The 24,647-nt window shown below is 38.9% G+C and overlaps 1 protein-coding gene across 3 annotated transcripts in view; it reads left to right on the forward strand.

The window, feature by feature from the left end:
* The window catches only part of ppic (peptidylprolyl isomerase C), a 186,368-nt gene extending 172,949 nt beyond the window's left edge, over positions 1–13,419 (forward strand). For all 3 annotated transcript variants that reach the window (XM_069893519.1, XM_069893510.1, XM_069893500.1), the window contains 2 exons: positions 6,541–6,725; positions 9,924–13,419. In XM_069893519.1, the coding sequence (XP_069749620.1) occupies positions 6,541–6,725; positions 9,924–10,055 (317 nt within the window). In that variant the 3' untranslated portion in view covers positions 10,056–13,419. The remainder of the gene's footprint in view (positions 1–6,540; positions 6,726–9,923) is intronic.
* Positions 13,420–24,647: the final 11,228 nt, after the last annotated feature.

Here is a 24,647-nt window from a genome sequence, read left to right on the forward strand (position 1 = left end):
ACAGTCTTCCTTGCATCTTCAACAACTTTCTTTGCAATCAAAATTGATTTCCTATGGGGATTTGTCTGTGCTTCATATTTCTTTTGATGCATGGCATAGAGATGAATTATAAGCATGGGATAAAAGCTCAAAGACAAGACTTTCTTCATCAATCTTATAGGCACCTGCACTCAAAGCTAGACTTCTGCGGGGCAACATTTACACAGGTTAGGCTTCACCAAGGAATTCTTCCTGAGATCTGTGACCTTGCATTGCTTTGTCCATGAAAGTCAAAGCAATATTCATTGCCTCAGAAGTATATTTTTTTTGTCACTTATCTGTACCAGCTCCGAGTTTACTACTTATTGCTGCATTGGGGACATCACTCGAGTTCCATTCTCAAGGAAAGCAGGCATTGAGGGTGGCATAGTCAGTGCAGTGGCTCGTGCAATGCTATTACAGCACTAGTAATTCTGGTTCTCATCTGGCTCTTGCTGTAAGGAGTTTGTACGTTCTCCATGTGTCTGAGAGGGTTTCCTCTGGTGCTTTGGTTTCCTCCTACCCTTCAAAATGTACAAAGGTTACAGGCTAATTGGGGAATTTGGGTGGCACAGACTTGTGGGCTGGAAGGGCCTGTTACCTTGCTGGACAACATCCTCCATAATGTTTGGGATAAAGACACTTTTTTCCTTTATTTGTCTCTGTGCTCCACAGCTTTAAATTTGTCATCAAGCAATTCACATGTCATGAAAGTGCACATTCCAGTCTATGTACTAGGCCAGAAGCAATAGAAATTCACCAAGATAATGGTATCCTCAAAACAATAATTTTTATTAATAACTATTAACACATCTTATTTAACTCTAACTTAACCCCACTATATGCATGTGTGTGTGCATGTGTGTGGCAGGTCCCAAAACCATTCCAGTTTAGGTATGATTGTAAAAAGAATCAATTTTTAAAGTTCAGATTCTTTAAATTGTTGCTCAAAAGCAATTCTGGAGTAGGTGTGAGGCCTCAGACTTCTCAAAACTCATGAAATTCTTGTAGAGTTCTTTTCAGAGAATTGTCTCTTCATTTGAAGAGAGCTGTCTCTCTTACAGGGAAGATTCAGAACTTGTGTTTCACACAATGATTTCATCAAACCCTGGCAAGGGTCCTTGTCCTGGTAAAAATGGACATGGTGAAACTGTCTTTTCCTTGCCACTGATTTTGTGTATCTCCCATGATAAGGAGAATACAACATGAACAGTATCTCTCTGACTGGAGGCTACTGCATTTCTGACCTCAGATGTTTCTTGATGCAATATTAAAATGCAGCTTTTTAGAGTGTCGAAATCACACCACATCACTGCTGTCATTGAAGTTTCTTCAAACAACTTCAAAAGTATGAATCATGAGCAAAGGACTCTGGTTTGCCTGTGTGGGTCATTCAAGCAAGAATTTGCTTGTTTGAACAGATGCCATCTCTAAGCAAAACCTATGATCTTAGTTTCAATGAAGAATCACTACAGTTTTTATGGCTGTTTACACAGCTTCAGCCAACAATGGTTTAGCAGACATTTTGACTTTCAAAATGGTTTCTGTGTGTAAAGGTCTGTGGTGACAAGCCCACAATTCCTTTACTAAGAAGTATATATTTTCATAAAGATTAAAAATAACACAATTCCGTCACACCAGATTTTATTCAAGGTTATTTGTAAACATTTTGGCTTCACCATGTAGAAATTACAGCACTTCCTATACATCGTTCCCCCATTTCAAGGCACCATAATGTTTGGGATATTTTTCTTCTCAGATATTTGTGATAACTCAGGGATGTTTAATTGGTTCATTGGTGCAGGTATAAGGGAGCTAGGCTTGCTTCAAAGCTTTCAATCATCTTTGGTGTCTGTAGTTGCCATTTTTCAACATGAGGACCAGAGTCATCCCAATGAAAGTTAAAGAAATCATTTTGAGACTGAAAAACAAGAATAAAACAGTAAAGGACATTGCCCAAACCTTCACATTACCACAGTCAACTATTTGGAACATCATTAAGAAGAAAGAACGTACTAGGTACTTGTAGGCCAAGGAAGATCTCCACTGCTGATGACGGAAGAATTCTCATCATAATGAAGAAAAATCCCCAAACACCTGTCCGACAGATCTGAAACACTCCTCAGGAGCTAGGTGTGGACATGCAATGACAACTGTCTGCAAAAGATGCCATGAACAGAAATATAGATCAGGTATTTAGCCACAGAAACAGGATGGCCAGATTACAGTTTGCCAACATATGCAAAAGAGCCTGCAGAAATCTGGAAAAAGGTCTTGTGGACAACTAAGACCAAGATTAACCTGTTTCAGAGTGATGGCAAAAGCAAAGTGTAGAGGTGTAAAGGAACTGCCCAAGATCCAAAGCATACTACCTCATCTGTGAAACATGGTAGTGGGGGTGTTATGGCCTTGGCATGTGTGGCTGGCACAGGTATTAGCACACTTATCTTCATTGATGATGTAACTGTTGATGGCAGTAGCAAAATAAATTCTGAGATGAAAAGAAACATCTGCTCACATTCGAGCAATTCACTCCAAACTCATTCTGCAGGAAGACAATGATCCCAAGCATGCTGCTAAAGCAACAAAAGAGTTTTTCAAAGCTAAAAATTAGAAAATTCTTGGATGTTAAGTCTTTCACCTGATCTAAATTCAAATGAGTATACCTTCCATATGTTGCATGAAAATGTAAGGGGGACAAGCCCCTGAATGAAGTAGGAGCTGAAGATGGCTGCAGCAGGGGCCTGGCAGAGCATCACCAGAGATGACACTCAGCACCTGGTGACTTTTATGAATCACAGACTTCAAGCAGTCATTGCATGAACGGGATATGCAACAAAGTACTGAACATGACTACTTTAATATACATACCATTGCTATGTCCCAAATATTAGGGTGCCCTAAAATGAGGGGACTAGGTATAAAAAGTACTTTAATTTCTATAAGGTCAAACCAAAATAGATACAAATAACCTTGAATAAAATCTGGAATGTGGACTTTAATTACATGTGAATTGTTTGATTGCAAATTTAAAACTGTGAAGCATAGGGGCAAATAAAGGAAAAGTGTCTTAATCCCAAACATTATGGAGGGTACCGTATAAATTTAAAAAAAATTTAAATAAAAAAATTCTATCTACATTTTCTTCCATCTAGAGAAGCAGCCAGAGTGAGTGTGGGCATTCTGTAATATTGCAGGTTCCCCTCCAAACACTGCAAGGATTAACATTGCATGAGTGCAGAAATCTCTCTGCTGATCTCTAGCTAGGCCTCCTTGAACAAACGCATGCATCTCACCAGGGGTTACTATTCTCCACCAACTTGTCCGGATTCCTCTGGGAACACCTCTTTCACTAGCATTGTAGTATCCATTGTTGAAGCTTCACTCTCCAGTAGTGGGATGAGCACTGCTGGTTATACCCTTTTGAATGCTGTCACTTCTGGTCTCTCGGCTCTTCCTTCCTAAAATCAATAGTAAGCTCCTTGGTCTTTGTGGCATTGAGAGCAAGGTTGTTGTTCTGATACCACCCAAGTTCTTGATCACTATCCTCTATTCTGACTCCTCTTCCTGTTATTCAGCCAACAGCTCTGTGTTATCACCAAATTTGTAACCAAACTTGGCTGTACAGTCATGAGATGGTGTTAATGTATATTGGCCATACTGCCTAAAGAAAGCTCTTGGTGCCTGCCACATTGACCACCGCCAGTGGGCTGATATCACCTCAAACCGTGCATCTTGGCACCTCCCAGTTCGGCGGGCTGCAACCTCCTTTGAAGAAGACCGCAGAGCCCGCCTCACTGTCAAAAGACAAAGGAGGAAAAACCCAGCACCCAACCCCAACCAACCAATTTTCCCTTGCAACCACTGCAACCGTGTCTGCCTGTCCCGCATCTGACTTGTCAGCCACAAACGAGCCTGCAGCTGACGTGGACTTTACCCCTCCATAAATCTTCGCCCGCGAAGCCAAGCCAAAGAAAGAAAGATGCTCATTTGGAATCATTGAACATTATAGCACAAAAACAGACCCTTCGGCCTTTCTAGTCTGGGCCAAACTATTTTTCTGCCTTGTCCCAGTGATCTACACCCTGTTCATAGCCTCCCAAACCCCTCCTATCCATTTACCTGTCCCTGTAACCCAGTTCCTTAAGTTCTGGCAACATCCTAGAAAATCTTCTCTGCACCTTTCAATCATGTTAATATCTTTCCTCCAGTTCAGTGACCAGAATTACACAGAATACTCCAAATTTGGCCTCATCATTGTCTTGTACAATTTTACCATAACATCCCAACTCCTATACTCAATGCATTGATTTATGACGGCCAATATGCCAAAAGCTCTCTTTATAACCCTATCTACCTGTGATGTCACTTTCAGTGAACAGTATGTATTCCCAGATCCCTTTGGTTCCACCACACGCCTCAGTATCCTATCATTTACTGTGTATGTCCCTTCTTGGTTTGTTCTACCAAAATCCAACATCTCACACCCGACTGCATTAAATTCCATCTGCCATTTTTCAGCCCATTTTTCCAGCTGGTCCAGATCACTCTGCAAGCTTTGAAAACTTTCCTCGCTCTCCAAAATGCACCCAATTTGCAAACTTGCTGATCCAATTTAACACGTCATCATCCAGGTCTTTGATACAGATGACAAACAACAATGGTTCCAGCAATGATCTGAGTCACACCACTGGTCACAGGCCTTCAGTCTGAGAAGCAATAATCCACCACCACTCACTGGGTTCTCCTGTATACCCAATGTTGGATCCAGTTTACTACCTCACCATGAATACCGAGTGTGACTAACCTCTCATGTGGGACTTTGTCAAAGGCCTTACTAATCTCCATGAAGACAACATGCACAGCCTTTCTTTCTTCAACATTCCTCCTGGTAATCTCCTCAAAAAAGCCATATTGCCTATCCCTAACCAAATACTTGTACACCTGATCTCTTGGAACATCTTCCAGTAACTTGCCAACTACTGGCATCAGACTCACTGGCCTATAATTTCCAGCTTAACCTTTGGAGCCTTTTTTAAACAACAGAACAACATGAGCTGCCCTCCAATCCTCCAGTATCAAACCCGTGGCTAAGGACATTTTAAATATTTCTTTCAGAGCCTCTGCAATTTCTACACTAGCATCCCTTTAGGTCCAAAGGAATATCTTGTCATTTATCCACCCTTATTTGCTTTAAGAAGAAGACCGCAGAGCCCACCTCACTGACAAAAGGCAAAGGAGGAAAAACCCAACACCCAACCCCAACCAACCAATTTTCCCCTGCAGCCGCTGCAACCGTGTCTGCCTGTCCCGCATCGGACTTGTCAGCCACAAACGAGCCTGCAGCTGACGTGGACTTTTACCCCCTCCATAAATCTTCGTCCGCGAAGCCAAGCCAAAGATTTGCTTTAAGACAGCAAGCACCTCCTCCTCCTCTTTAATCTGTATTGGTTCAATGACCTTTTTTTTTGAATATTTTAATTTTGATTTTCCAAGTCTCACACAAATCCAAAACAACAGTACAACTTTCTCAACAATGATATATTACATAACATTCAGAATCCATTCCCCCGCCCTTCCCCCATACCCTAATACAAGGAAAAGATTATGTAAATTAAACAAACATAAAGAACCAAAATTCTATAGAGTCACACACCTCTAAAGGAACCACATATAAACCCAGAATAACATAAAGTAAAATGAAAAAGATACGAACCAAGAGCACATCATCTGCACCATGACCAACTTCATTTATCTCAATTATTCCACTAATAATATGGATTGATGACCTCTTCTCTCGACTCTGTGGCCGTTTTCGGAGTAAATACTGATGCAAAAAATCAATTCAAGATCTCATCCATCTCTTAATATAGCAGACCACTCTGAGATCCTCAAGGGGACCAATTTTGTCCTTTACTATCCTTTTGCTCTTAATATAGTTGTAGAAACCCTTAAATTTACCTTCACATTGTTTGCCAATGCAACCTCATGACTTCTTTTAGCCTTCCTGATTTCTTTCTTTTTCTACACCTCAAGTACCTAATTTGCTCCGCATTGCCAAAAGCAATTAAACACTACTCTCTTCTTCCCAATCAGATTCCCAATGCCCCTCAAAAATCAAGGTTCCCTATGCCTAGAAACTTTGCCTTTGATCCTGTCAGAAACATTCATACTCTGTTCTGTCAAAATTTCACATTTGAAAGTCTTCCATTTACCTCCCACATCCTTGCTAGAAAACTATTTATCTCAATCCATGCATTCTCACTTCCTTAAATTGAGAACCTAAAATGAAGGCCCAGATCTATCCTTCCCCAAAATTAACTTGAAACTATTGGCATTATGATCACTAATTCCAAATGTTCCCCTACACATCATTCTGTCACTTGTCCTGTCTCATTCCCTAATAAGATATCACTATAGTTGGTACCTCTATATATTGATTTAGAAAACTTTCGTGAACGTATGACGAACTCCAAGCCTTTTACAGTTTGGGAGTCTCAGTCAATTTCTTTTTTGTTCTAGGAATGAGCATTTATGGACAGGTGTTTCCAGATGAGAACTTCAAGCTGAAACACTATGGCATTGGATGGGTCAGCATGGCCAATTCAGGACCCGACACGAACGGCTCCCAATTTTTTATTTCACTGACAAAACCAAAGTGGTTGGATGGCAAGCATGTGGTGTTCGGTAAAGTTATTGCTGGAATGGTAACTTTTTCAATTTTATTCCGCTATAAATTAGATTTTCGATTTCTTCGCACTAACTGTTTTTCTGTAAAGAACACTAAAGAAATTTATTTTTTAGGCAGTGCAGTACAACTCCGATTATTCAAAATGGTCGGGACCGGGCTTATGTTGGATAAATGCTTTTTCGGATAACTGGTAATTTTTAAAAAAACAGCCCAGTAGCAAGAGTAAATTACTTGTAACAGTGTTTAAGCAACACCAAACAACAATTAAATGTTTAATTCACACCAAAAATAACCTTAACAAAATACTGTAAGATAAGTCACCAAGCAGCAAACGCTTGAAATTCTACTCACAATCACAGAGCTATCTGCAGACCTCTTTGCCATATCAAAACCCTCGAGAGCACCATTGGATCCAAAATGACGACCCAGGCACGAACATGTTGGGTTCAAATTTTTTTCAAGCTCTAAATTGAGTTCAGCACCAAAAAAATATACAGATAAATGAAGAATTTTGAAAATCAAAAATCCTAATTTATCCGATATTTTTGGGAGGCGAATGATTTTTGGATGAATGAGGATTTTTGATTGGTTCAAAAATCTTCATTCATCCGATATTTTTGGGAGGCTTCTCCAAAAATTTTGGATAAATGAGGATTTCGGAGAACTTGGTTTTGAATAATCGGAGTTGTACTCTGAGGCTACACGGGGAGAATGTCGAATTAAGAAAGGGGTAAAAACACAAAAATGCTGGAGGCACTCCGCAGTTCCCGGAGCATCCATAGGAGGTAAAGATATACAACCAGCATATCGGGCCAGGGCCCTACTTCAAGGGACGAGCAAAAAGCCAGCAGATGCCTGAATAAAAAGGCTGGGAAGAAAGGGCAAGGGGAGGAGCACAGGCCAACAGGAAAAAGGCCCATTGGACATGGAGAGGAGGACAGGAAAGGTGAGAAATGATCAGGGGAAGGGATGGCTCAGTGAATGAGTGATGGAGGAAAGGAGAGAGAGAGCTGGAGGAAAGGAGAAGTAGCGATGGGGAAGGGGAGAGATGGGGGGAAAACTGGAGAATTCAGTATCAATACCATCTGAGTGGAGGGTGCCCAGATGGAACATTCCTCCAATTTTAGGGCGGATTGACGTGGGAAGGGTAGTAGACATAATCTACGAAGACTGCACCAAGGTGGCATTCTGGTCTGGAAGCTGAGATCACATGGGACCCATGGTAAGTTAACCAAATAGATTTAAAATTTTCTTGATAGCTGGAGTCAGAGGGTGGTAGTGGAAGATTATTTTTGGTTTGGAGGTCTGTGACCAGGGGTATGGATTGGTGGTGGATACACTGTTTGTCATCTATATTAATAATTTCCATGAGGATGTAGTTGGCATTGTAAGTTTGCACAAGTTTCAGTTAGGGCACCTGCAATTTAGCTCTCCATGGTGTTCTTGGTCATACCTTGACAGGCCTAACTTTCTCTACCTCCATAATCACCAGGACCTTCAGCATTTCCTCAAGTCAAACTGACTGTTCTGAAGACACTACCATTTACTCTCCCAAGTACCTTAGTCCTTGTGTTTTTCGCCACTGTAAAAAGAGAGAAGTATTCATTGAGGACCTTGCCGATTCTGAGTTGGCTACATTGATTCCAGAAGGGACCCATTTTTTTCTCTGGTTACCCATTTCCCCATTCTGTACTTATAAAATCTCTTGAGATTGTTCTTAATTTCTTCTCACAGAGCTTTTTTCTGTTCCTGTTTTGTCCTCCTGATTTCTTTTTTTTTTGTTTTTCCATCCTGAAACTCCTCCAGGTAATAATTTGATCCTAGTTGCTAATACCTGCTAATAGCCTCCTGCTCAGAGCCTAAATTTCCACTGTCATGTAAGTTTCCCTATGCTTGCTTGTCTGACCCTTCAGCAGGAACGTGCCTGTCATGGACTCTTGTCCACACACTTTTAAAAACATTTTATTTTCCAAACAATTCTCTTCCTTCAAACAATCTGTTCCAATCTACTAGTGCTCATTCTTGTCTTGCACCTTTGAAGCTGGCCTTGCCCCAATTCTGAATTTTAACTTGTAGACCTGCCCTGCCTTTTTACCATAACTATCTTAAACTTAGTAGATGCATAGTTCCTTGGCTGTGGCAATGCAGGTAGACAGAGTGGTGAAGAAGGCTATGGTTGCATTTGCTTACATTGTCCAGGGCACTGAGCACAATAGTCGAGATGACATGTTTGAGCTGCAAAAGACATTGGCAAGGCTGCACTTGGAGTGTTGCAAACAGTTCTGGTGGCCTAGGATGTCATTAAGCTGGGAAAGGTACATAAAAGATTCACAAGGATGTTACTAAGACTGGAGGGCTTGGGTTAGGAGAGACGAGACAGACTGGGAGTTTTTTAGGAGGCCTTTGAGGTCTATAAAATCACAAGGGACACAGTTTATGTGAATGGTCAATCTTTTTTCCATGGTTGGGGAATCTTAAAATTACAGGTCATAAGTTTGGAGGGATCTGAGCCAAACACAGAGAAATGGTATTGGCTCACGTGGATGAGTTGGGCCAAAGAGCCTTCTTCCGTGCTGTATAACTCTATCACTATAACTCTAAATAAGCAATATAATGGTCTGAGAGATCATTTTTTTCTGGACACATAAACCTTTTATCAAACACTTGAGAACTGCTGAAAATTAATTTATTAAGTTACATTTCTCCACACTCTCGGTACCTAATTATATTCCCTCAAAGTATTACTCAATTTCTTTTTGAAAGCTCTGATCAACTTTGTTTCCAAACTGCTTCTGATCCAGCGAACCACAAGTAGGTGTTGTCAAATCACCAAGGACCTAATTGAATGAAATGATCTTGCGATTAGGAGTAATCCCCTTTCTAAAGAGTTGTCAGCTTGTGATCATATAGTGTTGAGACTTTTTTTTCAAACATACTCTTTTAAAAAATTGAGATGTTCCATGATCATAGAAAATATTTATATAAACTGGTGTGCTTTTTAAGTGCACATCATCTACAGTACAAGCCTCTAATCAAGCAGTGCATTCTTTGCTTTTTCCAAGATTGCAACATTGACCTCTAGTTGAACTTACCTAGTGATCAGCAAATTATTCATAGCTGTGGACTATAGAATTCTGGCAGTTAATCCAACTGTTGAAATGTAAATTTAATAAATTTCCCAGACTATTACTAATACTTGCTCTTATTTTTCTAGTATGTGGTGCACACAATAGAACTCCAGGAAACCAACAGCAATAATCGACCTCTCCAAGATTGTGTGATAGTAAATAGTGGCAAGATAGATGTAAAAGAACCTTTTGTGGTTGAAGTGAATGAAGATGAATAGGAAAGTACACTATCGTCTCTTGGGAATAAAAGATGATTGGCAAAAATGACAGATTTTACATCCATCCATCCGATTTGTGTTTGTGATGTATCAAAACATTAATTCTTTCTTATCTGAATTTGTTTTTATCAAAAGGCAATATGCAACGTTTGGAAGGTTTTTGGCCAGAAACTTAATGCTGAGTCATTACATCTTGATAAATATCTAACTGGAATGTTGATCTGGCAGCAGGTGAAATAATTCTTCAACTGCTCTGAAAAGAATCAGTGGCTTCCACAGATTTTAATGAACCTCAAATTAACATTATTCTCTGACACTGATCCATTCAATCAAAGTCTGATGTAGCACCAGCCAATGCCTGATCACCAATGCCCATTTGCTGGTGGGTTGCTGGTTCCAATAGGAGCATCGTCTTATTTTAAAATTGTATTTAATTGTTTGCATCATTACAGGGAAAAAAAAGAATTAAACATTAATCAAATTTCCATAGCCAAAAAAACTTTTATATTTTTCTCCCCATCCCCCCACCCAAAAGAAAGAAAAGAAACATCTACCATTTAATATACAAAGGCATTGTATGATCAACCAAAAGAAATGATTACAAATAAAAACATCTCACAACCCTTTTTGCTTGAAATATCTTCTAGACAAGGTTCCATTATCACCCTTTTTGTTTGCATTCGCAATTGAACCATTGGGAGAAGTAATTAGATCTGATAATGAAATTAAAGGATTTGAAGTAGGTAATAAAGAACGTAAAATTAGTTTATTTGCTGATGATGTTATAGTCGATTTAACAAGATCAGAAATATCTTTAAATAAGTTGAATGAGAGATTAAAAGAGTATGTGTTAGTATCGAGTTATAAAGTGAATGGTCATAATGCCCATGGTGGTTATGGATTACTCTCAGTGTAAAAGATAGACAAAATTTAAATGGCAAAATGAAGCAATTAAATACTTAGGAGCATTGTCTTGAGTGCCACTGTTCAGATGCATTTACGTGTATCCAAAAGGTGGTGACCACATTTTAGAGCCTATGCTCATTGTAAACCACAAAGGAGGAATTATTCTGTATTTTTTATGTGATGCTCTTCACTTCACTGTAGTTATCCTTTTTGAAGCTTTAAAAAAAGACTGCTTTAAATATATTGCTTATTTGTAAACTGATCTTTCATAATGGAAAATGTTCTCAGCTAAATATTGAAATTAAAATAATGGCAAAGTGATTGATGAATTCAAAACTAACATGATGAAAACATTTCAAAAGCAAAGTGCAGATTTATCATCAAATTCAAGATATATTACATGCATTGTTTTAGCTTGTTATGAATTTACCTAATTAGATTAGATTGATTTTTTTCTGTCAATGTTCACTGTGATTACGCCGATGACCATTGTGTTTTTGAGCTTCATGCTTGTAATTCTATTAGTTTAAAATTACAGAGAGAGAAACTTGAGAGAGAACTGTTAGGTCTATTAAACAGTTATGTTGTACCTCTCAGATCTGTTTTCAGATTGCGTGGCTTACGGAATCAGATAAAAATCTTGAGCTGGAAGGAGTAACTTCAGTCATTACTGACCACAGATACCATGACATTTGAAGAGCTAAACTTGTCAGCAATGGAAATTGGACACGAAAATTGTGATGAGTGATTAACTCACATATTTGACTGGTGTGGGCAATGCACAAAGTTCATTTCAATTGAGCATTAGCAGGGCTACAGTATTCTGATTCTCTAGCAATAATTCATGCCACCTTTGTTTAAAGGGCAAGACACAGCAGGTGAAGATTCCTACTTGGTAGAAGGAATTACATTATAATAGGCTCCACTGTTTTCAGGTGCTGCAGTGGGGAATGTTAAGGGAGAGTTAGAAATCTTCCATCCAACATCCAGTATAGAAGGGGCTCTTTGGATATTCTGGTGGGGGGGGGGGGGCGTGGGGGAGGAGGAAAAGAGAGAAGCATAGAATATAGCACAGAGATGAAGGCTGGCAATCTTCTCCTTAAAAGACTCTTTAGAAATATAGTGGGAACTCTGTTATAACTATTAAATAATTAATCTACTGTTATAAGCCCAGAGGACCTCAAAACCCAGCAGCAACAGAAATTCACCAAGACAAAGGGTTACTTAAACAAAAGTTGCTTTTAATTTTCTTTAAACATAAAAACAGGATCAAACTTTAACTTATTACTATTAACTTAACCCCCTTCTATTTCTAAGTGCACGTGTTCTTTGCTTTACAGTCCAATCTCACTTCTCACTCCTCCAAATTCACCAGTATCAGGTAATTCTTATACTGTGCACAGAATTTAACATTTATGAATTTTCACCAGCCTCTAGTGCTTACAGATAAATGGTTACTGCTCAGGAAGGTTCTTATCTTTTTCAGAGAGTGAGAGAGAAATTTGTTGATTTTCTCCAATCAGTCTTGCCGAAGAAACTTGCCCCATCATGGGTTTTCCAAATGATAACCTCTTCTTCCAGGTCACTACAGAGTCCCTCTTGTTTCCTTTAATTCAGGAGAAACACTCAAGTCAGCCATTTCCTCTTGTAAGGACTACAAGGGTTTTGATCAGGCTGAACGTTGAACTTACAACCAGTCTTCAAAATGGGATTTCAACAAGCCTCCCAGCTTGCCATGTTGCAGCCTCCAAAGCCACTGTAGAACCTTCTTTTCTCTTTATCTCTCTCCAAAGAATCACATTTTTTTCCTCTGTTTGCAAAACCACATGACTCCTCTTAGAACAGCAAGCTACAACCAAAAAGATTTCTGGCTCTGGGCAGAATCAGTTTCTGCCTGGCCATCTGTTGCTTTAAAGACATTAGTCCATTTATTGCACAATATCAGTCCAATTAACACCTACTTGTAAAGTCTCCATAGGGATTCTTCAAAGATTATAAAAAGTCAAATTGCATTTCAAATGAGAAATCTTTTGTGAAATGTTACTGTCTGTGAAGTGACCTACACTAAACCCCCACAATCCATCTCTTTTAAAGACATATTTATAAATAATATAAAATATACCCTGTAACACTACAGAAACTAGAATTTGTTGGTATGTATTTTGTTTGCTTGCATTAGGGTTCCTCTCTCTACTATAGAGAGGAATAATGTTGGCAATGGCCATGGGAATGAATGGTACTGAGGATGCCAAATTAGTCGTGCCTATTTTCTGAATACATTATTTCATGATCTCACAAGAGCAGAGGAAAATTGACCTGAAATTCTGTAACTGATTGTAATGAAACTACACTGAAACCTCGTTAGAACATGATTCGTTAATCCGCGGAATCGCTCATAGCGCGTGACCCCAAACTTTGTAAACTTTGATTAAAATTCAGAATCCCAATATTAAAAGAATGTGCTTGCTTTCTTTCATTGAAATTGTTAGTTATAGGGAACGGATCCTTCGAAAACTGGTAATATTTGGGTTTGATTATCTGTGGGGACTGTGACATATGTGCATCTGTTCCACAACTCAGCTGTAACATGGTATGAAATCTTGGACCCCAACTACCACGTTGTAACGAGGTTTTGCTGTATTCACTAAAGTGCCATGTGGTTGTCAATGCTGAAGCAAAGAAAATTTGGAAAAGACAAAATGCTAGAAGTGGAGATGATGCAGAGATCTTAACAGATGTGGAGAGATGGAGAGTGTTAAGAACAAGAATAAGAATTGAATTTTCCCTTGGCCCTGCACCATTCAAATTCATAGATGCAAGGCCATTGAAAGCACACTTTTTAAAAGAAGTCTACACAGCAGCTGTAGACTTAAAACAATGAACTGAAGCATCTATTGCAGATGCCCAACACCTTGCCCAAACTTAATAAAAGGTTAATCAAAGATCACATTCGAAATGAATCTTCAGAACAGAAATCATTCAAAGCTCAGTGGTGTTTAAATTTATTATATACAATTTATTCTAAAAAGAAACATTTCACTAACTGCATACTTTTAAGATTTTTAAAGTAAAAGGTATGTAATGTGATTTAGATTATTTTTCATTTCCACATAAAACATATGTTTTACAACTGTTGCTTTACTAATTAGTTTTTCAACAGAAAAACACATTAAACCATAACACAGAAATATTCTGTATTTAATAATGAAGTTATAGATTTGACTTTTAAAATTGCAAAAATGTTTTCATAATATATTCATGATTACGTTGAAATGTCATTATATTCATCGATAAATATTTACATGAAAGTACAGTATGTTTTATATATATATATGTATAGATTAATTCAATGAATAATGTTAAAGTTAAAAGTAAATGGTGTAATAACCCTAAAATGTTTTCCTGTCAAGGAAGAACATTGAGAATTGACAGTTTCTTCTAAAAACATGTATACCTCTAACGACTGCTGTGATTGGATGTCCAGAGGTGCCTTTTGTGTCAATTCCATTCTACCTTATTTGAAGGTATGGGTAGTATGTACCATGTAGAACACCTTCAATAACTACATTTGGGAAGTCATCTAAGAGATAAAAAGAGTCATAATTGTAGTCAAAACATATCAGATCAGTGAGAACAATGCAAAGCTTAAATCTTGCTTACACTGAGAGTAGTGAGGTTCGGGGTCAGATGCTCCTTGCAATACCTTGAGCAACTGATAAACACTGTTGAAGTACAAGTCCAAAGGTGTGATATCTCAAATTGAAACTTCAGGTATGGTCATTGATACTTGAAAGTCATCCTCAATTGGGAGGGCTAAGTGGACTTTAGTGATTGAAATCAGTGAAACTGAATTTGAAAGTGGGGAGACTACACAGTTACTCTACTTGGTTCTGCTAACAAGGAACAAACTTTTAGGCACCAACAAATAATTCTTCATGTTTAATAAAATATGCAAAACAACTTTTAGGACCAAATTGTATGGTTATTAATTTTCAGACATTTGAAGGAAGAAACTAGAAATGACTTTGAAGAATCATTTCAAATTGCTTTGGGCTGAGGTGAACTTTGAACTAATTCTATGCAGTACAAAGACAGCAGCTGTGTAGACACTTAAAACAATGTGTCTGCGGGCCACAGCAGGGACTATTAACAAACAGAATAATAATGGTATAGACTCATGAATGCTACCATCCAGGAAGATAGCAGATTAGTGCCTGATATCATCACCAATGTTGTCACATCTCATGTGCTGCCTGTACTGTAAGCACAAGTGTAGATTAATTGCTATTTCTGCATCCATTTAGAGGTTCACAAGATAAAGAAACAGAAGTAGGGCATTTAGCCCATTGATTCTGCTTGGCAAATCCAGCCTGAGCTAAACTATTCTCACATCTAGTTCCAAGTTCTGGTCTTTTCCCCATATTCCTTGATACCTTGACTAATTATAGAACCGTCAGTCTTCCCTTTAAACTCTCCCAATGATCGGGCCTCCACAGCGGTATGTGGCAATCCACAACCCTCTGGCTAAAGAAATTTCTTCCCATCTTGGTCCTGGACTCACCCACGAAGGGAAACATTTTATTCATATCTACTCTGTCCAATCCTTTTAGCATTCAAAATGTTTCTATGAGATCCCCTCTCATTCTTCTATGCTCCAATTAATACAGTCCACTTAGGCACTCACAATACTTTGACAATAGCTTTTTAACAAATTTGCACTTTCAAGAGTTTTAATTTAAAGGACTGTAATTAGAAAACAGTTTATCTTATAAAGAAACCATTCAGTTTTGGTAGTACTGTTGGTGTGGTTCTGATATCTGTTAAGTTTAAACAACACAATTTGAATTGGTTTGAGAATCATACCCTTTCAGACAGTGAGCTCCAGACCTCTACCATCCTCTGTGTGACATTTATATTATATCATCTCCCCCTAATCATTCGACTAATTACATTGTCTACAGCTCCTGATTTGTGATGCCTCAGCTAAAGAAAATATTGTGGAATCTATTGCTCTCCATAATGTTTGGGACAAAGACACTTTTTTTCTTGATTTGTCCTGTGCTCCAGTTTTTAATTTGTAATCAAACAATTCACAGGTCATTAAAGTGCACATTCCAGGTTTTATTCAAGGTTATTTGTATACATTTTTGTTAGACCATGTAGAAATTATAACTTTTTATACATACGTAGTACCCTCATTTCAGGGCACCATAATATTTGGACATTTGGGTTCACAGGTGTTTGTGAGTACTCAGGTATGTTTAATTGCTTCATTGGTGCAGGTATAAGAGAGCTAGGCTTGCTTCTAAGTTCTTGATCACCTTTGGAGTTCGTAGTTGCCATTTTTCAACACGAGAACCAGAGTTGTGCCAATGAAAGTCAAAGAAGCCTTTATGAATAAAGCAGGAGGAGACATTGTCCAAACATTAGGATTTCCAAAATTAACAATTTGGGACATCATTAAGAAGAAAGAGTGTACTAATGAGCTCAGTAATTACAAAGGGACTGGTATTCTAAGAAAGGCCTCCACTGTTGATGGCAGAATAAATCTCATCAAAAATTTAGAAAAATCCCCAAACATATGTCTGACAGATCAGAAACACTCTTCAGGAGGTACGCGTGGATGTGTCAATGACGACTGTCTGTAGCAGACTTCATTTAAAAAAAAACTTTATTTATCCGTTCAAAAAACAAATAGTATATGACATTTACAACAATTAACCACAAACATGAATGTTATTGTTTATATATAGAAAAAAAGAAACGAAAAAGAAAAGAAAAAAAAACCCTCCCTTCAGCCAACATCATTGTGATGTTGGAGAGCCATAAAAGGAGAGCCATAAAGAAAGAAAAAATATTAAAGAAAAATTAAATATACATACTAAGATCTAATAAATGTAAATTGAAATGTAAATATTCTCCAGCCCGGGTAAGAAACCTGCATAGGAGAAGGCCACTCCGATATAAAACCTACGACCCAAGGACCTCGCTGCCACGTCCCAGCTTGCTTGGCCACAGCACACGAACCATGGGTGTAAAGGGTGGGGCCAGTACTGCGCGCACTGCACTCCACCTAAAAGCTCCTTTGCGCAGGCCCGAGGACAGGTCCACGTCCTCCCCCTCCACGTCCTCCCCCTCCACGTCCTCCCCCTCCACGTCCTCCCCCTCCACGTCCTCCCCCTCCACGTCCTCCCCCTCAAAAGATGCTCACAAACTCAAGCTAGCATGCTGGAACATCAGAACCATGCTAGACAAGGCTGACAGCCACCGACCTGAACGTCGGTCTGCCCTCATTGCACATGAACTCCTCAGACTTGACATAGCCGCTCTCAGTGAAGTCCGCCTGGCAGATGTAGGCAGCCTCCAAGAACGCGGCGCGGGCTACACACTCTACTGGTCTGGCAAGCCTTCGGATGAACGACGCCTATCTGGTGTAGGATTCATGGTCAAGAGCTTCATTGCCTCCAAACTCGAAAACATTCCGACAGGCCTCTCGGACCGAATCATGTCCATGCGACTCCCCCTTCAAAACAAGCGTCACATCACCCTCATCAGTGTCTATGCTCCAACCCTCCAGGCGGAACCAGCAGAAAAGGACAAGTTCTACACCGACCTGCGCAACCTCATCCAATGCACCCCTACAGCCGACAAGGTTGTCATCCTGGGCGACTTCAACGCTCGTGTCGGCAAAGACTCAGAAACCTGGCCAGGAATCCTGGGCAAGCATGGCGTCGGCAAGTGCAACGACAATGGGCGCCTCCTGTTGGAGCTCTGCGCAGAACAGCGGCTTGTCATTACAAACACCCTTTTTCAGCAGAGGGACAGCCTTAAGACCACCTGGATGCATCCCCGATCCAAACACTGGCACCTCCTGGACTACATCCTGGTGCGAGAAAGTGACAAACGAGATGTGCTCCACACCAGGGTCATGCCTAGCGCGGAATGCCACACTGACCACCGGCTGGTTCGCTGCAAGCTCAACCTTCACTTCAAACCAAAGCCCAGGAACAATAAAGCCCCCAGAAAGAGGTTCAATGTTGGAAACCTGCAGTCAGACGAAGCGAGAGGAAACTTCCAGGCAAACCTCAAAGCAAAGCTCGACGATGCAACCCGCCTCACGGACCCGTCCCCTGAAACCCTCTGGGATCAGTTGAAGACTACCATACTGCAATCCACTGAAGAGGTACTGGGCTTCTCCTCCAGGAAAAACAAGGACTGGTTTGACGAAAACAGCCAGGAAATCCAGGAGCTGCTGGCAAAGAAGCGAGCTGCCCACCAGGCTCACCTTACAAAGCCGTCCTGTCCAGAGAAGAAACAAGCCTTCCGTCGCGCATGCAGCCATCTTCAGCACAAACTCCGGGAGATCCAAAATGAGTGGTGGACTAGCCTCGCCAAACGAACCCAGCTCAGCGCGGACATTGGCGACTTCAGGGGTTTCTACGAGGCTCTAAAGGCTGTGTACGGCCCCTCACCCCAAGTCCAAAGCCCGCTGCGCAGCTCAGACGGCAAAGTCCTCCTCAGCGACAAGATCTCCATCCTCAACCGATGGTCAGAACACTTCCAATCTCTTTTCAGTCCCAACCGCTCAGTCCAAGATTCCGCCCTGCTCCAGCTCCCTCAACAGCCCCTAAGGCTAGAGCTGGATGAGGTTCCCACCCTGGATGAGACATATAAGGCAATCGAACAACTGAAAAGTGGCAAAGCAGCAGGTATGGATGGAATCCCCCCAGAAGTCTGGAAGGCTGGCGGCAAAACTCTGCATGCCAAACTGCATGAGTTTTTCAAGCTTTGTTGGGACCAAGGTAAACTGCCTCAGGATCTTCGTGATGCCACCATCATCACCCTGTACAAAAACAAAGGCGAGAAATCAGACTGCTCAAACTACAGGGGAATCACGTTGCTCTCCATTGCAGGCAAAATCTTCGCTAGGATTCTACTAAATAGAATAATACCTAGTGTCGCCGAGAATATTCTCCCAGAATCACAGTGCGGCTTTCGCGCAAACAGAGGAACTACTGACATGGTCTTTGCCCTCAGACAGCTCCAAGAAAAATGCAGAGAACAAAACAAAGGACTCTACATCACCTTTGTTGACCTCACCAAAGCCTTCGACACCGTGAGCAGGAAAGGGCTTTGGCAAATACTAGAGCGCATCGGATGTCCCCCAAAGTTCCTCAACATGATTATCCAACTGCACGAAAACCAACAAGGTCGGGTCAGATACAGCAATGAGCTCTCTGAACCCTTCTCCATTAACAATGGCGTGAAGCAAGGCTGTGTTCTGGCACCAACCCTCTTTTCAATCTTCTTCAGCATGATGCTGAACCAAGCCATGAAAGACCCCAACAATGAAGACGCTGTTTACATCCGGTACCGCACGGATGGCAGTCTCTTCAATCTGAGGCGCCTGCAAGCTCACACCAAGACACAAGAGAAACTTGTCCGTGAACTACTCTTTGCAGACGATGCCGCTTTAGTTGCCCATTCAGAGCCAGCTCTTCAGCGCTTGACGTCCTGCTTGGCGGAAACTGCCAAAATGTTTGGCCTGGAAGTCAGCCTGAAGAAAACTGAGGTCCTCCATCAGCCAGCTGCCCACCATGATTATCAGCCCCCCCACATCTCCATCGGGCACACAAAACTCAAAACGGTCAACCAGTTTACCTATCTCGGCTGCACCATTTCATCAGATGCAAGGATCGACAATGAGATAGACAACAGACTCACCAAGGCAAATAGCGCCTTTGGAAGACTACACAAAAGAGTCTGGAAAAACAACCAACTGAAAAACCTCACAAAGATAAGCGTATACAGAGCCGTTGTCATACCCACACTCCTGTTCGGCTCCGAATCATGGGTCCTCTACCGGCACCACCTACGGCTCCTAGAACGCTTCCACCAGCGTTGTCTCCGCTCCATCCTCAACATCCATTGGAGCGCTTACATCCCTAACGTCGAAGTACTCGAGATGGCAGAGGTCGACAGCATCGAGTCCACGCTGCTGAAGATCCAGCTGCGCTGGATGGGTCACGTCTCCAGAATGGAGGACCATCGCCTTCCCAAGATCGTGTTATATGGCGAGCTCTCCACTGGCCACCGTGACAGAGGTGCACCAAAGAAAAGGTACAAGGACTGCCTAAAGAAATCTCTTGGTGCCTGCCACATTGACCATCGCCAGTGGGCTGATAACGCCTCAAACCGTGCATCTTGGCGCCTCACAGTTTGGCGGGCAGCAACCTCCTTTGAAGAAGACCGCAGAGCCCACCTCACTGACAAAAGGCAAAGGAGGAAAAACCCAACACCCAACCCCAACCAACCAATTTTCCCCTGCAACCGCTGCAATCGTGTCTGCCTGTCCTGCATCGGACTTGTCAGCCACAAACGAGCCTGCATCTGACGTGGACTTTTTACCCCCTCCATAAATCTTCGTCCGCGAAGCCAAGCCGAAGAAGATTCTGAATATAACAACCACTTATCAATAAAAAAATATAATTATCACGTGAAACACGTAATTTTTTCCATTATTAAACAATATCTCATCTCATTATGCCATCTATTAATATCAATCATATTTGTATATTTCCACGTACTAGCAATACATTTTTTTGCTACAGATAAAGCTAAATATACAAAAGCAAGTTGAAACTTATCTAATACCAAACTTTTCAAAGGTTGCAAACTACCCAATAAAAACACTGTCGGATCTAAAAGTATTTTAATCTTATTCTGAAAAATCTTATTCTAAAAACAATTGAATTTTCTTCCAAAAAGATTGTGTATGTATACATGACCAAACAGCATGAAAAAAAGTTCCAACTGTATTACCACATCTAAAACACAAATCTGATTCATGAAAACCATAATTTTTTAATTTTTCAGGTGTTAAGTACAATTGATGTAAAAAATTATAGTTAATCATTGCATAACGTGCATTTATCAATCTAGTTACACTATCATAACAAATATCTAACCAATCATCCTCGGAAAAAATAAAACCAATTTCCGCTTCCCATTTACTTTTAGATCTATCCCAACCCTTTTTATCCACACCATCCTGTAATATTTGATACATAGATGAAATATAACCCATCTCTGGTACCTTCATAAGAAAAGTCTCAAAGTTAGTCATTTCAGGTAAAATCATATCTTTACCAAACATACGTTTTACCAAAGATCAAATTTGATAATAGAAAAACAGAGTTCTTATCAATACCAAAACTGTCCCCATCTGATTAAAAGATAAAAATTTACCCTCTTTAAAACAATCTCCCAAATTTTCCAGACCTTTAAATCTCCAATGCAATAAACTTCGATTATGTAATGAAAAAGAAATAAGTTGATTATTATACAATGGAGTCAAAGCCGATAATTTACCCCTAAAGCCTATAATTTTATTTTTCTTTAACCAAAACCTCATGTTTTAGTATAGGCACATTATATTGTTGTAACAAATTTATATTGCATCTAAACAAAAATTGATGTATTTCAAATTCAGAAATATTTGCCATCTCAATTTTGGCCCAACTAGGAGGCCGTACCAAATCCATCAATGAACTAATAAATTTAAGTTGGGCTGCTTCATAATAATTTTGAAAATGTGGTAAACGTAATCCCCCTAACTCATATTTCCAAGTTAATTTATTCAAAGCTACTCTCGAAAATTTACCTCTCCATAAAAACTCCCTAACCATTTTATTCAAGTCTCAAAAAACAAATTATCAAGTAAATACGGAATAGATTGAAACAAATATTGTATATGCGGAAAAATATTAATCTTAATTGTATTTATCCTACCCAATATATTAACAGGTAAATCTTTGCATTTAATCAAATCAATTTTAATTTTTTTTATTAACAGAACATAATTTAATTTATATAAAGATTGATAATTAACATTCAAAATTATACCCAAATATTTAATTCGATCAGTCCATTTCAAATTAATAATATTCTTATAAACTGAATAATCTCCTTCACTTACCGGTAAAATTTCACTTTTTTCCCAATTAACTTTATATCCAGAAAGACATCCATATTGTATTAAACACTCCTTCAAGTGCAAAAGCATCTGAGCTGGGTTTGTTAAATACAACAATACATCATCAGCAAATAAATTAATTTTATACTCTTCGTCTAAAGCTTTCATACCTTGTATCTGTGTATTTTGTCTTATCAGCTATGCTAAAGATTCAATCACTAATGCAAACAAAGCTGGTGATCTTTTAAAGGACAACTCTGACGAGTTGAATGAGTCAATTTCAAAGGTTCTGAAATCAAACCATTCATCAAAACCCTAGCTACCGGTTTACTATATAGAGCCCTAATCCAACCAATAAAGAAAGGACAAAACTTAAATTTCTCCAAAACTTTAAACAAAAAATTCCATTCAACTCTATCAAATGCTTTTTCTGCATCTAAAGACATCACCATTGGGTGATCTAAAGATTGTCGAAATATATTAATCAAACTAATCACACACAAAATATTATCTGAAGCATATCTATTATTTATAAAACCTGTTTGATCCATATGGATCAACTTAGGTAAAAATTTAGCCAATCTATTCGCTAATATTTTAGCTATTATTTTATAATCTACATATAACAACGAAATTGGTCTATATGAAGATACTTTCAAAGGATCTCTATCTTTTTTTTGGGATTACTGTGATTAAAGCACTAGAACAAAACTCAGGTAATTCATAATATTTTCCAACTTGATGTAATACATCCCCAAACACTGTAGATAAATCATCATAAAAATTTTTTATAAAATTCAACCGAAAATCCATCATCACCAGGCGATTTACCGTTCGGCATTTCCATCATAGCCGTTTTAATTTCCAAATCAGTAAATGGCTCTTCTAACTCCTGTATATCTGCATCCTCTAATATCGGTAAATTCAACTGTGATAAAAAAAAGATCAATCGATCCAGTTTCTTTTTTTTCCTTCAGATATATATAAATTTTTATAAAATGAACAAAATTCATCATTAATCTCACGAGATTTATAAGCAATAAAAGAATTCCGTCTAACAGCATTAATAGTCCTCAAAATCTGTTCTTTCTTCAATTGCCACGCCAATACCTTCTGTGCTTGCTCTCCCCATTCATAATACCGTTGTTTAGTCCTATTAATCACACATTCAAATTGATAAGATTGCAATGTATTATATTCCAATTTCAACCTAGATAATTCTATTTTTTGATCTTCAGTAGCATCTTTCTGAAATTCCTTTTCTAACTCAGCAATCTTTCTCTGTCAAAACTCTGATTTAATCAATTCTTTTTCATTTTAGAAGTATAACTAATTATTTCTCCTCTCAAATAAGCTTTCATAGCATCCCATAATACAAACTTACTTTGAACAGAATTAGAATTTTCTTTAAAAAAAATTAATTTGTTTTTTCAAAAAATCAATAAATCCCGTATTTTTAAACAACAGTGTTAAACCTCCAACGATAGGCCACTTGAATTTTCTCAGAAGTTTCATATGTAAAATATAACAAAGAATGATCTGAAATCATCCTACTTTTATATTCCGCTTGTTGTATCTTCCCTTGTAAATGTGCCAATACTATAAAGAAGTCAATCCTTGAAAACGATTCATGTCTAGATGAATAAAAGGAGAAATCTTTCTCTGTTGGATTAAGACGTCTCCAAATATCTACTAAACTAAGATCTTTCATCAACGCTTGAACCTGAGCTGCCATCTTAGATTTCTTAACTTTCTTTGGAGATTTATCTAATAAAGGTTCCAAAACACAATTAAAATCACCACCAACTAAAATATTATCATTAGCCTGACCCAAACATAAAAATGCATCTGAAATAAATATTTCATCATCTACATTTGGGGCATAAATATTAAGTAAAGTCCAAAATTCACTAAAAATCTTACAATTCAATTTAAGAATACATCCTGCCTTTTCCTCCATTGATTGTAATTCAAAAGATACATTTTTATGTATCAAGATTAGCCCTAGAATTAAATGAAGAAGAATATTCATGCCCAACCCAGTCCCTCTTTAATTTCATACTTTCCTTCACATTCAAATGTGTTTCTTGTAAAAAGGCAACATCAATTTTCATTTTCTTAATATACGCCAAGATTCGCTTAGCCTTAATCGGAATGTTTAATCCTCGAACATTAAAAGTAGCAAACCTCAACTTCGACATATCTACTATTATTACTAAATACCAATAATATCAACGTATATAGGCCCTCCAATAGGAAAAAAAATCACAAATTAAAAGCTAACTAAAATAAAAATTAAAAAAATAATAAAGAAGAAACCCCCCCCCCACAAAAAAAAGACTACCAAAAGGTAGTAATACCTAAACAAAAATTGGGTGTGGGTCACCTACCAGTGGCTGATGACTAGTAAAGAACTTAGAGCAAATCTCTCCCTCCCCAGCCAAACAATGAATAACATCAAAATATCATAATAACAAAAAAAGTAAGAAAAAGAAAATTCTTCTTTTCATCCAAGATTCCAATCTCGAAGATCCCATTTCAGAAGAAGTTGGACTCTTTCCATTCCCGTTTTTCCCATTTCTGCCATTTCTTCCGTTTCCAGAACAAGCAGATTTTTCTTAAGGAGACAATGGTGGACTACGTCTTTGTCCTCTTATATCTGGCAATGAATCAACAAAAATTATTGCTTCACGATCAATCTCAAAAAAAAC

Source organism: Narcine bancroftii, chromosome 1 (genome assembly GCF_036971445.1).
Source record: "Narcine bancroftii isolate sNarBan1 chromosome 1, sNarBan1.hap1, whole genome shotgun sequence".
In the NCBI taxonomy this organism is placed as follows: domain Eukaryota; kingdom Metazoa; phylum Chordata; class Chondrichthyes; order Torpediniformes; family Narcinidae; genus Narcine; species Narcine bancroftii.